This window comes from Cydia pomonella, chromosome 19 (genome assembly GCF_033807575.1).
Source record: "Cydia pomonella isolate Wapato2018A chromosome 19, ilCydPomo1, whole genome shotgun sequence".
Lineage (NCBI taxonomy): Eukaryota > Metazoa > Arthropoda > Insecta > Lepidoptera > Tortricidae > Cydia > Cydia pomonella.
Window position 1 is genome coordinate 7,332,761 of NC_084721.1, and position 12,482 is coordinate 7,345,242.

At 37.9% G+C, this 12,482-nt stretch overlaps 1 protein-coding gene across 2 annotated transcripts in view; it reads left to right on the forward strand.

Moving 5' to 3' along the window:
• Positions 1-12,482, forward strand: part of LOC133528679 (cell adhesion molecule Dscam2-like) — a 157,867-nt gene that overhangs the window by 118,042 nt on the left and 27,343 nt on the right. For both annotated transcript variants that reach the window (XM_061866145.1, XM_061866144.1), the window contains 11 exons: positions 555-705; positions 1,508-1,672; positions 1,741-1,876; positions 1,954-2,073; positions 2,684-2,848; positions 3,945-4,089; positions 5,313-5,461; positions 5,894-6,104; positions 7,296-7,491; positions 10,109-10,275; positions 11,411-11,493. In XM_061866145.1, coding sequence (XP_061722129.1) covers positions 555-705; positions 1,508-1,672; positions 1,741-1,876; positions 1,954-2,073; positions 2,684-2,848; positions 3,945-4,089; positions 5,313-5,461; positions 5,894-6,104; positions 7,296-7,491; positions 10,109-10,275; positions 11,411-11,493 — 1,688 coding nt within the window. The remainder of the gene's footprint in view (positions 1-554; positions 706-1,507; positions 1,673-1,740; positions 1,877-1,953; positions 2,074-2,683; positions 2,849-3,944; positions 4,090-5,312; positions 5,462-5,893; positions 6,105-7,295; positions 7,492-10,108; positions 10,276-11,410; positions 11,494-12,482) is intronic.

The following is a 12,482-nucleotide window of genomic DNA, read 5'->3' on the forward strand; positions in this document are numbered from 1 at the left end:
TTTCGTTAGTCATAATTTGCTATTTCTCAGAAACGCGTAACTTTTCAGGATTGCCATAAAACAAACCTAACCTAACCTATTTATAGGATAATCTTACGAAAATCCTGAAATGTTAACGGTTTCAGAATTATGACTAATGATAATCAGACAATCATTACATATGACTTTCAATAATTATGTCAAACAAAGGGATCCGATTTCTATCAGAATCTCGAGCTCTTTCGATCCTAATAGAAAAAAAACTCAAGATTTTTATTTTCATTCCATTAATTACCATATTTCATATTTTTATGACGTTAACCACTGATATGAATATGTGTCTGAAATAAAGTTTACTTTTAGCTAAAAATGCATAATACGATTAAAGTCACAGTTAAAACACGAGGTCCGAGGAAGCGAAACGTCATCCCGCTTGTTTCGAACGCCCCTGCGACAGACACCTTACTACAGCGCATATCCTTAAGCTTTCTCAGGCCCCGATATAACGGATTTTTGTTTAAATTGTACGTAAAATACTATTACATCTTTTAAAAAAATACTTTATCTTTTCATAGTTCAGTAAAATGGGACGGAGGAACTGGCAACGATCCTAGATATCAGCAAATCGACGGTCAACTCACCATAAGCAATGTAGATCGAAATAGAGACCAGGGCGGGTGGGTCTGCTCGGTCCTGACACCTGGCGGGGAACTAGCTCGGCGAGAGGTATATTTTATTCATTGTTTCAATATGCTCAGAATTTCAAATAAGTCAAATAACCTTAAGACTGGAAAGGCTGCTTCTTATATTCGCTTAATAATATTCTCTCTCACGTTGGGTATTGCGTTACTTTGTAGTGGTTATATACAGTTTCCAAGGAAGCGTCTTTCGTAGAAATAAAGATGCTCACGTGTACAATGGAGTTTTAAATAAATAGAAATAACAATAGCTTTAATACCTCAATGTAAACCAGACTTTTAAAGTATCAAATATACATATGCTTGTATAAATTAAGATTTCATCTCTATTCTCGCTACAAAATGTTCTATACAATGCTATAGAACTTTATCCGATGGGATTCAAGTTTGCAGCCAGGTGCAAAAATTCGTGGCATGAAAATGCATGAGATCTGGTATCAACGTAGGCATAGTGAAATTAATATACTATTTGTTGGCTATGGCTTTAAAGAGACTTCAAATCAAAGTTGTTTAAAAGTTTAGCTCTATCTATATTGCATCCGAATAAAATGCCTCGCAAAGCTAAAAATGTAATAGAATTGTACACACATTCGTATAACGTTTAGAATACTTTTAGCTAACATATTTCTGAAAAAAATAAACGAAAGTATATCACGCACCACATCACGTTAAAACTGGAATGAAATAAAATTTGCACAACCATAGTACCTACGTTAAAATTACTATCGCTATCAGGCGTTAACAAATGCACACAAATCACCGTAAGTACGTTCACGATCGTACTTTGCAAAGCCCGAGTGTGAAATGTGTTAAAAGTTACGTTTTTCCAGGTGCAAATAACGGTGGTTTCTCCGCCCGTGCTCTCGCCGATCGTATTTCCACCCGGCTTAAGGGCTGGCGACCGAGCGCAACTCACCTGCACTGTCACCTCTGGTGACATGCCCGTCTATTTCTCCTGGCTTAAAGATCAAATAAACATACCTAGCGCACTACAGGTAATTTTGAAACTTATGCTAGTGCCATTAAAGTTGAGTTTAAAGTCTAACTGCTTATTACATTTTAGGTCGATGAACGAGGTGCTGAATTCTACAGCATGTTACTATTCAAAAGTCTCACAGCAGCCCATAGTGGAATTTACACATGTGTCGTCACCAACACCGCCGGCAAAGCTAATACGTCTGCGGAATTAGCTATCAAGGGTATTCGATTCCTATTCGATGTCGAGTGAAGCTTCTTTTTTCTATTTCGGTCAGCTCACGCGTTAGTTCTGTTTCAGTGCCTCCGTATTGGCAAATCGAGCCTTCGGACACGGCGGTGCTACTGAACGGATCACTAACCGTGAGTTGTGAGGCCCGGGGGCATCCTTCACCGGCTATTTATTGGACTAAGTTCTCTGGTAAGTTTTAATCTAAAAATAGGAACTAGGTACTTAGTTGTTCCTGTGCGTTGAGTTTTCAAGCTTTATCGTGATATGTGTAAAAAAAACTTTACGTGTTATAATAGCACGCAAGCCATGGATTTGTTCATTTATTCCCATCTGTAATATGTAGTTACAGTCAGCTGCAAAGAAAAGGTACCTATACTGCATAGAAGTTTGTATGCAAAGGTGCTCAGTGAATAGTATTGCTTACTGTACCTACATTTATTATGGCGCGACCGGCAACTGTTCTTAAAAGCCTTCATCGAACATTCAACATAATTTTTGATCTCGATCATAAATCTCTGGAATGTGCTCTGACTGGGAGCATGCACAGAAAAAAATAAAAGTCGAACTCATTGAACAATTAAAAAAATAACCGATAAGTACCTAATAAAGAAATAAAATTTGCTTAACTCCTAAAACCGATTTTGTGACAGGTAACACACAGTTCGCAAGTCCCATTTTTGGTGTAAGTAGTAACAAAATATTTTGTTACTGTTATGCAAACATTACTTTCAGTATGATATCTATATCCTTGTTTCTGTAGTTAGGTTAACTTACACCTGTAGGAATTATTTGTTAACAGGTAGTGCTGAAACAACGTTAGGAGCAGTCTCGGAGCCGGCGGTACTCAACAACGGGTCGCTAAGACTCGAGTCGGCGCGCGCCGAACACTCCGGCAAATATCGGTGTCGTGCCGACAATGGGGTCGCACCCGCGCTGTCTAAAACACTCACCATACACGTTAACGGTAAGAAACACGCTGTTTTATTGTACGTGCCAGTGGCAGTACTGGACTAGTAAACAACGTTCAGTTCACGTAGAAAACTGGCAAATATCGGTGTCGTGCCGACAACGGTGTTCCACCCGCGTTGTCTAAAACACTCAACATACACGTTAACGGTAAGAAACACGCTGTTTATTGTAAGACGTGCCAGTGACAGTACTGAACTAATGAACAACGTTCGGTTCACGTAGAAAACTCTGGCCAATATCGGTGTCGTGCCGACAACGCCGTTGCACCCGCGTTGTCTACAACCATACGCGTTAACAGTAATTAAGAAACATACTGTTAAATTGTAAGACGCGCCTATACTGAACAAGCGAACAATGTTCGGTGCACATAGAAAATTCTGGGAAATTCAGTGTGGACATTTGCATCGCGCCGTTCTAATCTTGTTCTGATCTTTCACCAAACTTGTCAAGGATGTGTCAAGGTTAACACGTTCTTTTAATTAATACCAATATTAATTAGGTGGTTTATTTACACTAAGAGCTAGACTCACTTAAGTCCGGTTTGTGAAAAGGGTGCAATTTTTTCAACGGCGAAGATATCAGAATTCTAAAGGGGAAATTCAAGGGACTGGTGGTGGATACGGCACCACTTCTAAGCCTGGCAAAATCGAGTTTCAAAAGCCTAGGAACACCACTACAAGGATCAGAAGTCAATCTGCGGTCTTATAATTATGCATACGACACAGTTGTCGAGATCCTGGTGTAAGTTATTTAATGGTGAAATGGACCCATGTGTTGTTTGACATATCAGTGAGATTGAGACTTTCAATATAAGCATATCGGAAAAGCTCTCGAGATGTCAATAAAATATGTGGAACTGAACCCGAATATCTATTAGATATGCATATCGCATTAGCTATTGACATATCAATAATATTCGTGTAGTCGCTACTTAACTTCGTTGCGCTAGTAAATTCCGCTTTGTGATCTTCCAAATGGGGTAGGTACCTAATGTAAAGTTTTCAGGATTTGGTTTTTTAAAATCGAACACATATCGGAATTTACAATCGTGGCGACGAGAAGACAAAAATTAAAACAATAAGTGTTTCTAGAACCGGCCAGATTCGAGACGCCATCGGTGAATGTGACTGCAAAGCTTGGCGACACTGTGAGGCTGGCATGTGTAGCTCGTGGAGACAGTCCGCTTTCTACGTCATGGAGTCACTCTGGACGCGCTCTGCCTAATTCTGATTATAGGTAAGGAATTGGCGAAAGATATGGATCTTAAATTTTGCACTTAGCTTAAACAAAAAACTGTAACGGTTCACACTACGTTAAAGCTCTTGTTGGACTTGTACTATCTACATCTTGATGAAAAGCGGTTTCCATATGCGCAGAATGTTCTTCCTGCTTAGTCCATCCGTTCTGGGACGCGCCATACAAACCGTGTATATGTAGGTTTGTTTGAAATCCAAGCCTGTGCGCCGAAAGGCCAATGCGTGTTGTCATAAAAATACCCTATCCGATGTTTTTCCGTTCCTGAACCGGGAAAACGGACAGAAGCAATTTACGTCTTACATAAAGAGAGTCATAAAAGAGAATTGCAGCTGCAAAGACGGACTGGTTTTGTCATAAAAGCGTAATTTTACTCGTAGTTGTTTTATTTGCAAATCATTCCACTATCACTTAGTGTACGTGTAGTGTGTGTGTGTAGTGTAGCGTGTGTGTTGTTTAGCTTTGTACGGATACGACGGTCGCATTTATCCACGTGGCAACTTGAAAAAAACGGTCCGATTCGAAGAATGATTAAGACACGTTTAAGATCTTGGAAAGATTTTTAAACGATCGATAACTAAACGACATGTCACAATTGACGTTTATTTCGATTCCGCTGTGATCCCAATAAGATCTATCTTCGACATTTCTAACGTCAAAGTGAGATTGGTTGCCCGAATCGAACTGCTTCTGTCAATTATATGACATACAAACGATATCTAAGTGAGAACTTATCTAAACCAGAACTTATCGTTATCGTATCTCATTCTTCGAATCGGGCCGAAAGTGTCTGTCCCTTTCAATCCTGCGGTGTTCAAAAAAGTAACATTTGCACTGTCTAAGTACCCTCAACACAAGCCTTATTGAGCTTACTTTGGGACTTAGTCAATTTGTGTAATAATGTCCTATAATATTTATTTATTATTATTATTATTTATTATTAACCCTTTTTTATCACACGCCGGCAGGATGAATTATTCTTTCATTTATAAACATTTAAATAAATAATAACAAACCATTTATTCAAAGAGATATAAACCCAATTATACAAAATTTAATAAGTACCTTATCTCATGTTAGGTACGAGGAGATGTCACATACAATTACACACACATAATAACTTATTTTTCTACCCCAAATTACAAAAAATATCTAAGATTATCTGTAGATATTTGAGTATTTCTTATTGAAATATGCTATTTTAGAATGAGCATATCAGAAACCCGAAGCGCAGAAGGTCTGCGAAGTGAATTGGTAGTGGAGCGGGCTGACAGAAGAGACTCCGGCGTCTATCGGTGTCAGGCGACCAATCCTTATGGACGATCCGACCACTTCGTTCATCTTGCAGTGCAAGGTAAGTCTATAGCCCAATTGTAATTAAACCCTTCAATATCACGGGTTTGATATAGGCTATATCAATATAGATTGGAGAGATTTGATGGGATAATATGAGCCGAACTATACTTATAGTCATAAACAACGAATACAATCACTTTTAGCTTTTTATTACTAGCCATACCGTTTCATATTGTGATTTGTTTCCATTAAAACATTGAATTATTATATGTATTATGTATACAAATATTAAAAGGTTCTGGTACGAAAATTTGCCCAATAAGTGACCCCTGTTTATTGCTCTTTAGTATATCACCATCACTTATTTAAACCTCGGAAAGGTTGTAAATAAGTGACCTACTTTTGTGTTTTCGTAATTCGTATTTTTTTTTCTTTGTAGTATAGTGACATATAACCATATATATATAAGTACTTTATAACATTTTGCTAGAACCTCCGGAGCCACCATCGAACTTCAGAGTCTTGGAGACCACATCGAGATCGGTGCGCCTGCAATGGCGGCGTCCTTACGACGGCAACTCGCCCGTCCTGGGCTACGTGGTGCAGTATCGGAAACACGACTCAACCAGTTCGGATTCTTGGAGAGACGCGGACACGCACAACGTGTCGGTCTCGGCGCATAATTTGGACAGTTATTCTGAGTAAGTTTCGTTATCCATATCATCCCCTTTTTTTGAGGGATTTCTCATCAGCAATTCAGCTGAAACTGTTAAAAAAGACAATCCAGAACCTAAAAATAGCATTTTCTTGGAGATCGAGAAACGACGTCCTTTACGACGGCAACTCGCCTGTACTGGGCCTCGTCGTTCTTCGGATTCTTGGAGAAGGACGCAGATATATTATACAATGTGTCTGTATCGGCGTATAACTAGGACAGGTACTCTTAGTAGGCACGTGAATTATTATAATGTTTTCCTACTCCTCTACTGTTATCTGTCATTTATGCATTCATTAACACGAATATAAGAACATACATAAAAGGTTTCAAGAAAAGTCTATATTGTCTATTCCTCATAAAAGCTCTTGTGCTTTTAATCGCTATAACGTTACTGCGATTAATGGCTAACAACCTAACAAAACCGAAACGAATACAGTTTTAAACTAAGTGCATTGCTGCCAACTTACAAAATATTCATTTGGTTACATAGTAAAAATAATTACTTCATTAGTCAGAAACACGCATGTGACACCCGTAATATAGCAACCCCCTATAGACTACGAAGACCGCTTAGCGTTGCTTGTTAGTCTCCGTAGGCTACGGTGGCCAAAATTGAGAAAAAACTGTCCAAAAATTTAATTTAGCAAGTAGCAAGTACCAGGGCCTCATGAGTTACGAGGTGTCGCTGACCGGCCGGCAGCGGCCCGGGGCGGGCTGGGCGCGTAACAAGGTATGCTCGCGCGTCTTGGCTATATACTTTTGCTTTGTTTACCTAAATTAAGATTTATTTTTGTTGACTCGTAGGAAAAATATTGTATGCAACGTTGTATAAGTAGGTCAAAAAATGCTCGTGGCGTATTCCTTTACAATGTTCGCCTACGCCTTCGGCTCCGGCTCACATTGTAACTCACGCCACTCGCCTTTTTTGACCCTTCTTATACAACTGTTGCATAAAATACTATTTAAGATAGGGAGGTATCAAGATCCTGACCTCAACTCAGATCCTACATTAAGTCGAATTTGGGAGATGTGATAACTCAAACTGAGGCAGTTAAGTGTTAACCTTATGTGATATGATATCCCGTTGTGAGTGTTAGTCTTAGTATTTACATTTATTTTGAGTTTTAGTCTTTGTTTAAGTTATATTTAATAAACTAAATATCTTTCATGTCAGAACCGAAGGCGCCACAATATCCGGCCTCGAGCCAGCCACCGCCTACCTAGTCCGAGCTCGCACAGTGACAGCGCAATTCGCGTCGACTCATACGAGAGCGCTGCTCGCTCTGACGTCGCATGAACCACCGGCACGCGCGCCGTTGAGTTTGCGGGCTTCGGCTCCGAGGGCTTCCACTATTGAACTAGCTTGGCAGGTAAGGTTACCACTTATCCCTACTAAATCTATACTAGTACCTTTTACAAATGCAAAAGTGTGTCTGTCTGTCTATCTGTATATTCAACCTGCAATGTAACCTGTTTCTTAATAAAAAACTATGTATGAAACTTTGTTACATCTTCACGCTTAATCCGCTTTACCGACTCAAATAAAATTTGGTATGGAGATAGTTTGACGCCCGAGGAAGGACATATGATTGTTTTTATCTACCATCGTAGTCGTGAGGAGAAGCTAGTAAATACGTATATACGTTTGTATACGTTATAATATAAATGCGAATGTAACTCTGTCTGTCGGTCTGTTAACTCTTCGCGCTAAAGCGCTGAAACGATCTAAATGAAATTTGGTATGGAGATTTTGGTGATTATCATCATTTCACGCAGAAGTCGTGGGTAAAAGATAGTTAACTATAATTAAGATGGAAAAATAGCTTTGCGATCCAACCCGAACCTACGTAAATTTTTGATGAAATTTCCATTTCGGAAGAAAGCGGTATGACTATCTTAATCATAACAAACACTTTGATTTTGATGTCTATTTGTGTAAACGGCTTAATTCGACCAAGTTTTAATATCATTTTGTACGTTTGTTTTAAAAAACCTATTTTTTTTTAAAAAGCGAAACCTTTAAACCTAGAATGTACTTATATCATACTGAAGCGATCGGCATCAAAATCAAAGTGATTTGTTAAGATTTAAATTGAGGAAACCAATTTCTCCCGAAATTGAATTGGAAATTTCATCAAAAATGTACGGGCGTTCGATTAGGATCGCAAGCTATTCTTCCCTCTTAAATGCCGTAAGAAGATGTCAGTAAGAAGACCTTCTTCTTAATCTTGAAACCTACGTACCACTACAATATTACATTATGTGCATGTTACCGAAAGTTTCTAAAATGTTTGGAAAGTTCTCCAAAATTTCTAGAATATTTCACAGAAATTAAAAAATATTACAGGGTGGCAAAATGCCATAGTCTCACGACAAATATCCCTATATTTGTCGTGAGACTATGGCGACTATTTGGTAGCGGGTCTATGCATCTGGTTCATATGTCTCGTTTTTAGGGTTCCGTAGCCAAATGGCATAAAACGGAACCCTTATAGTTTCGCCATGTCCGTCTGTCTGTCTGTCTGTCTGTCTGTCTGTCTGTCTGTCTGTCTGTCTGTCCGAGGCTTTGCTCCGTGGTCGTTAGTGCTAGAAAGCTGAAATTTGGCATGGATATATAAATCAATAAAGCCGACAAAGTCGTACAATAAAATCTAAAAATTTAATTTGTTTTAGGGTACCTCCCCTACACGTAAAGTGGGGGTGAATTTTTTTTTTCGCTTCAACCCTAGAGTGTGGGGTATCGTTGGAAAGGTCTTTCAAAACTAATAGGGGTTTTCAAGAAACATTTTTTGATAAAGTGAATATATTCGGATATAATCGCTCCGAAAGAAAAAAAATATGTGTCCCCCCCCCCCCTCTAACTTTTGAACCATAGGTCCAAAAAATATGAAAAAAATCGTGGAAGTAGAGCTTAAAAAAGACATTAAATGAAAACTATAGCGGACATGATCAGTTTAGCTGTTTTTGAGTTATCGCAAAAAGTTTTACCTTCATAGTAAAAAGACTTACTTTAATTAGGTACTGATTATGCAAATTTGCCTATTTGTTTAACTCGGGTGAAAGGTACCATTTACTACACTTTAAGCTCCAGTTTAGCTTATTGTGACGGAAGAGTAACTACGGAACCCTACACTGAGCGTGGCCCGACATGCTCTTGGCCGGTTTTATTATCCATAATATAACTTTGTCGGTAAAGAGCTCAATAAAGGATGAATCACGTTAGACCGGGCCGGGTCCGGTCCGGACCGGAGCTTCCGGCGTTTACTTTTCTACGACAGATGACCGGTGATCACGTGATGCTTTCCGTAGAAAACGAAGTTCCGAAAGCTCAGGGGGCCTACCGCGAAAACCAAAATTCGTAAATTGTGGGGATCTTTCTCTTTTACTCTCACTAAGATGTAATTAGAGTGACAGAGAAAAATGCCCGCAATTGACGAACTTCGATTTTCGCGGTAGGCCCCCTGGCCCGGTCTAACGTCTAAGCTACTACAATAAAGATTAGAATATAAATCAACCCTTTTTACAATCTCCACAGCCTTCTGAGAACAAGCCTAGAACTTTCAAAAATATTTTAGTATATTTCACATGAACTTTGTCAAATTTGATGTTTATGAAAGTTACGTTTTTTCTGGCTTTCTCGCTTGACTTAGAACAGAGAACTCCTGAGTTCTATTAATAATAGAGCAAGAGCTGTTGTTTGAAATCAAATATATGTCTGTGCCTTGTTAAATTACATCAGCATGTCACGTGTGAAGTTAGCATATCAAAGAAATTAAAAAGAAATAAAAATTGTAATGAATGGTCTCTGAGATACCTTTTTTGTATCAGGAAGTCTTTGTTATTATTTAACGGTACAAGATTATTTTTCTATTTCATTTGTAACTAAATGATAGTGCTACTTACAACTTCACAGACATCTCCAATCTGTGCTTGAAATCATCACGTTTGAACTTTAATTTATGGATATAGCACCATCTATTGTTATAGCCACCACCATCTTCATCGTGGAACGGCGAGCTCCTGGGCTACTCTGTCTGGTGGTGGGCCTCCGCGGACGGCACCTTGTCAGGAGGAGCAAATGTTGGGATGGAGTTCGCTACCGTGCGGGGGCAGATAACTAAATATACTATTGAGGGGCTGGATCATTATACTCGGTTAGTATACGGGACATTATATATCGCAACCATTTAAGACACCGTGTATTATTTTTTTAAATTATAAATCGAATGAGTTCACTCATTCTTTTCTCTCTTCGAACTTATTTTTATCGAGGTTTGCAAATCGTTGTGTCCGTGTGCAAGTTTCTCTCAATTTATTCTTACCATATTGTCAATTCTCATATCCGGATAACCTTAATAGTTCTTCTTGCTTTCGTTAACGAAGAAAGTTATTCAATATATGTTTCTCAAAATAAAGAGTACATTATGTAATGCTAGGCCTCAAAATTAAAATCGTTTATTCGTCTAAAACAGGTAAAGATTGTACATAAGTAGTTTTTTCTTGTCATTAATGGATTGTAACTACATTCTGTGCACAGTAATTCATTATAATCTAACAAAAAATCACTTAGGTACACATAATACGCTTCGTCAACTAAACATTTAGTACCTGGGCGACCGAGCTTTGCTCGGTTATAACTATTTATTGTAATATGGTGGTGTATAGGTGATAATCTTAACTACAGTTTTTTACTAAATTAAACATGTCTAAAACAATAAAAATTAAAAAATTATATATAAACTTGAACATATAAAAAAAAAATTAATCACCGGGCGAGATTCGAACCCGTAACACTCGTTTCTAGCCGTCCGCGTCTTAACCCGCTGGACCAGATGGACAGTGGCCGGTAACACGAAATTAGCGACCATATTCTGCGTCGAAAGAAAAACGCATGAAAACTCGAAAACACGCGTTTTCCCAAACATAAGACTAATGTAGATCGATTGTTTACCCCCATATACCAAATTTCAGCAAAATCGTTAGAGCCGTTTCCGAGATCCCAGAAATATATATATATATATATATATATACAAGAATTGCTCGTTTAAAGGTATAAGATATACCTTACTTTTAAAACGAATCATATCCTCTATATTTCTTAATTCATTCGGAATTTTATTATTGTTATGGGCAGCTAAAATATAAGACAAACCGTCAGAACTATGAAAACAAATAGGCTTTAGTCTCCTTTATATACGGGAAGAGTGACATACATTTGTTCTCCAGTCTAATAATAGCTCTTAAACTTTATTTTTAGAACAACAAGCTCAAACCGCTAATATGTTTTAGGTATTCCGTGAGCGTCAGAGCCTTCAACAGCGCTGGCGCGGGCCCAGCCACCGCGCCCGTCAATACGTTGACTCAAGAAAGTGGTAAGTACAGACTCCGCATTTATACATGTAGGTATACAAAAGATAAAGATAGTTTATTTTTCAAGTATTAGGCATATTAAAATGCGCTTGTGAATGTCAAATAAAGCTATACGTGACTTACCCGTTTTAATATAGATGTACAGAGTTTATAGTTTTTTAAGCAATGGAAAGAACTCCGTTGAATGTAGAATTATATCGGGTATTTATGTACTTTCTTATTTATTAAACATAATAGGTACAATAACAAAACTTATAAACTATTATTAAAATTAAGTATGATCTAAATAAATTAAAACGAATAAAATAAATAAATAAAACGTATACCCACCTATTTATAGTCCCCTAGGTACATACATTAGAAATGAATATGAAATATTCTCAATTAGCATGATTACTATTATTTATATTGGATGGTGTAACATTTTATATTAGGTACAGCCGTTTACCCATATTTTAGTAAATATTTGTAATTACCATAATTAGGGTTAACTAGGCAATGATTAACCCATCAAATTATAGTTGTTGGCATCTATTCCTGTTGGATAGTTTCCACTGAATTATTCAATAAAGTTTCAAGGAACAAACTTTGAAGAAGGGCTTTGTAGATACAAGTTACAAATGTAGACACAACTGATTTCAGTTCAGTTCAGTTGTTTCGTTTCACACAAAACTTATGGGAGCGGCAGCGGCAATATAGCGTGTAGGGAAGTGATCTGGTGTTGGTAAGAGACGTGCGATTTATTGCTTCGAGAACTCTACGGAATTGATTAATACTTTTGTAGCTTTTCTTGAGTTTTTCTTATGCAACTCGGCCCAGAATAACAAAACCTTTTGAAGTTTTGCCAGTTTTAATATTATACAAAATCCGACAATTGTAATTTATTACCAATTTGATCCAATTGTTTGTGCGGCGCGCTCAAAACGCCAAGATTTGCGGATTTGATTGCGCTTATGCGAATCATGAACGAACTGGTATTATCAAATTCTAA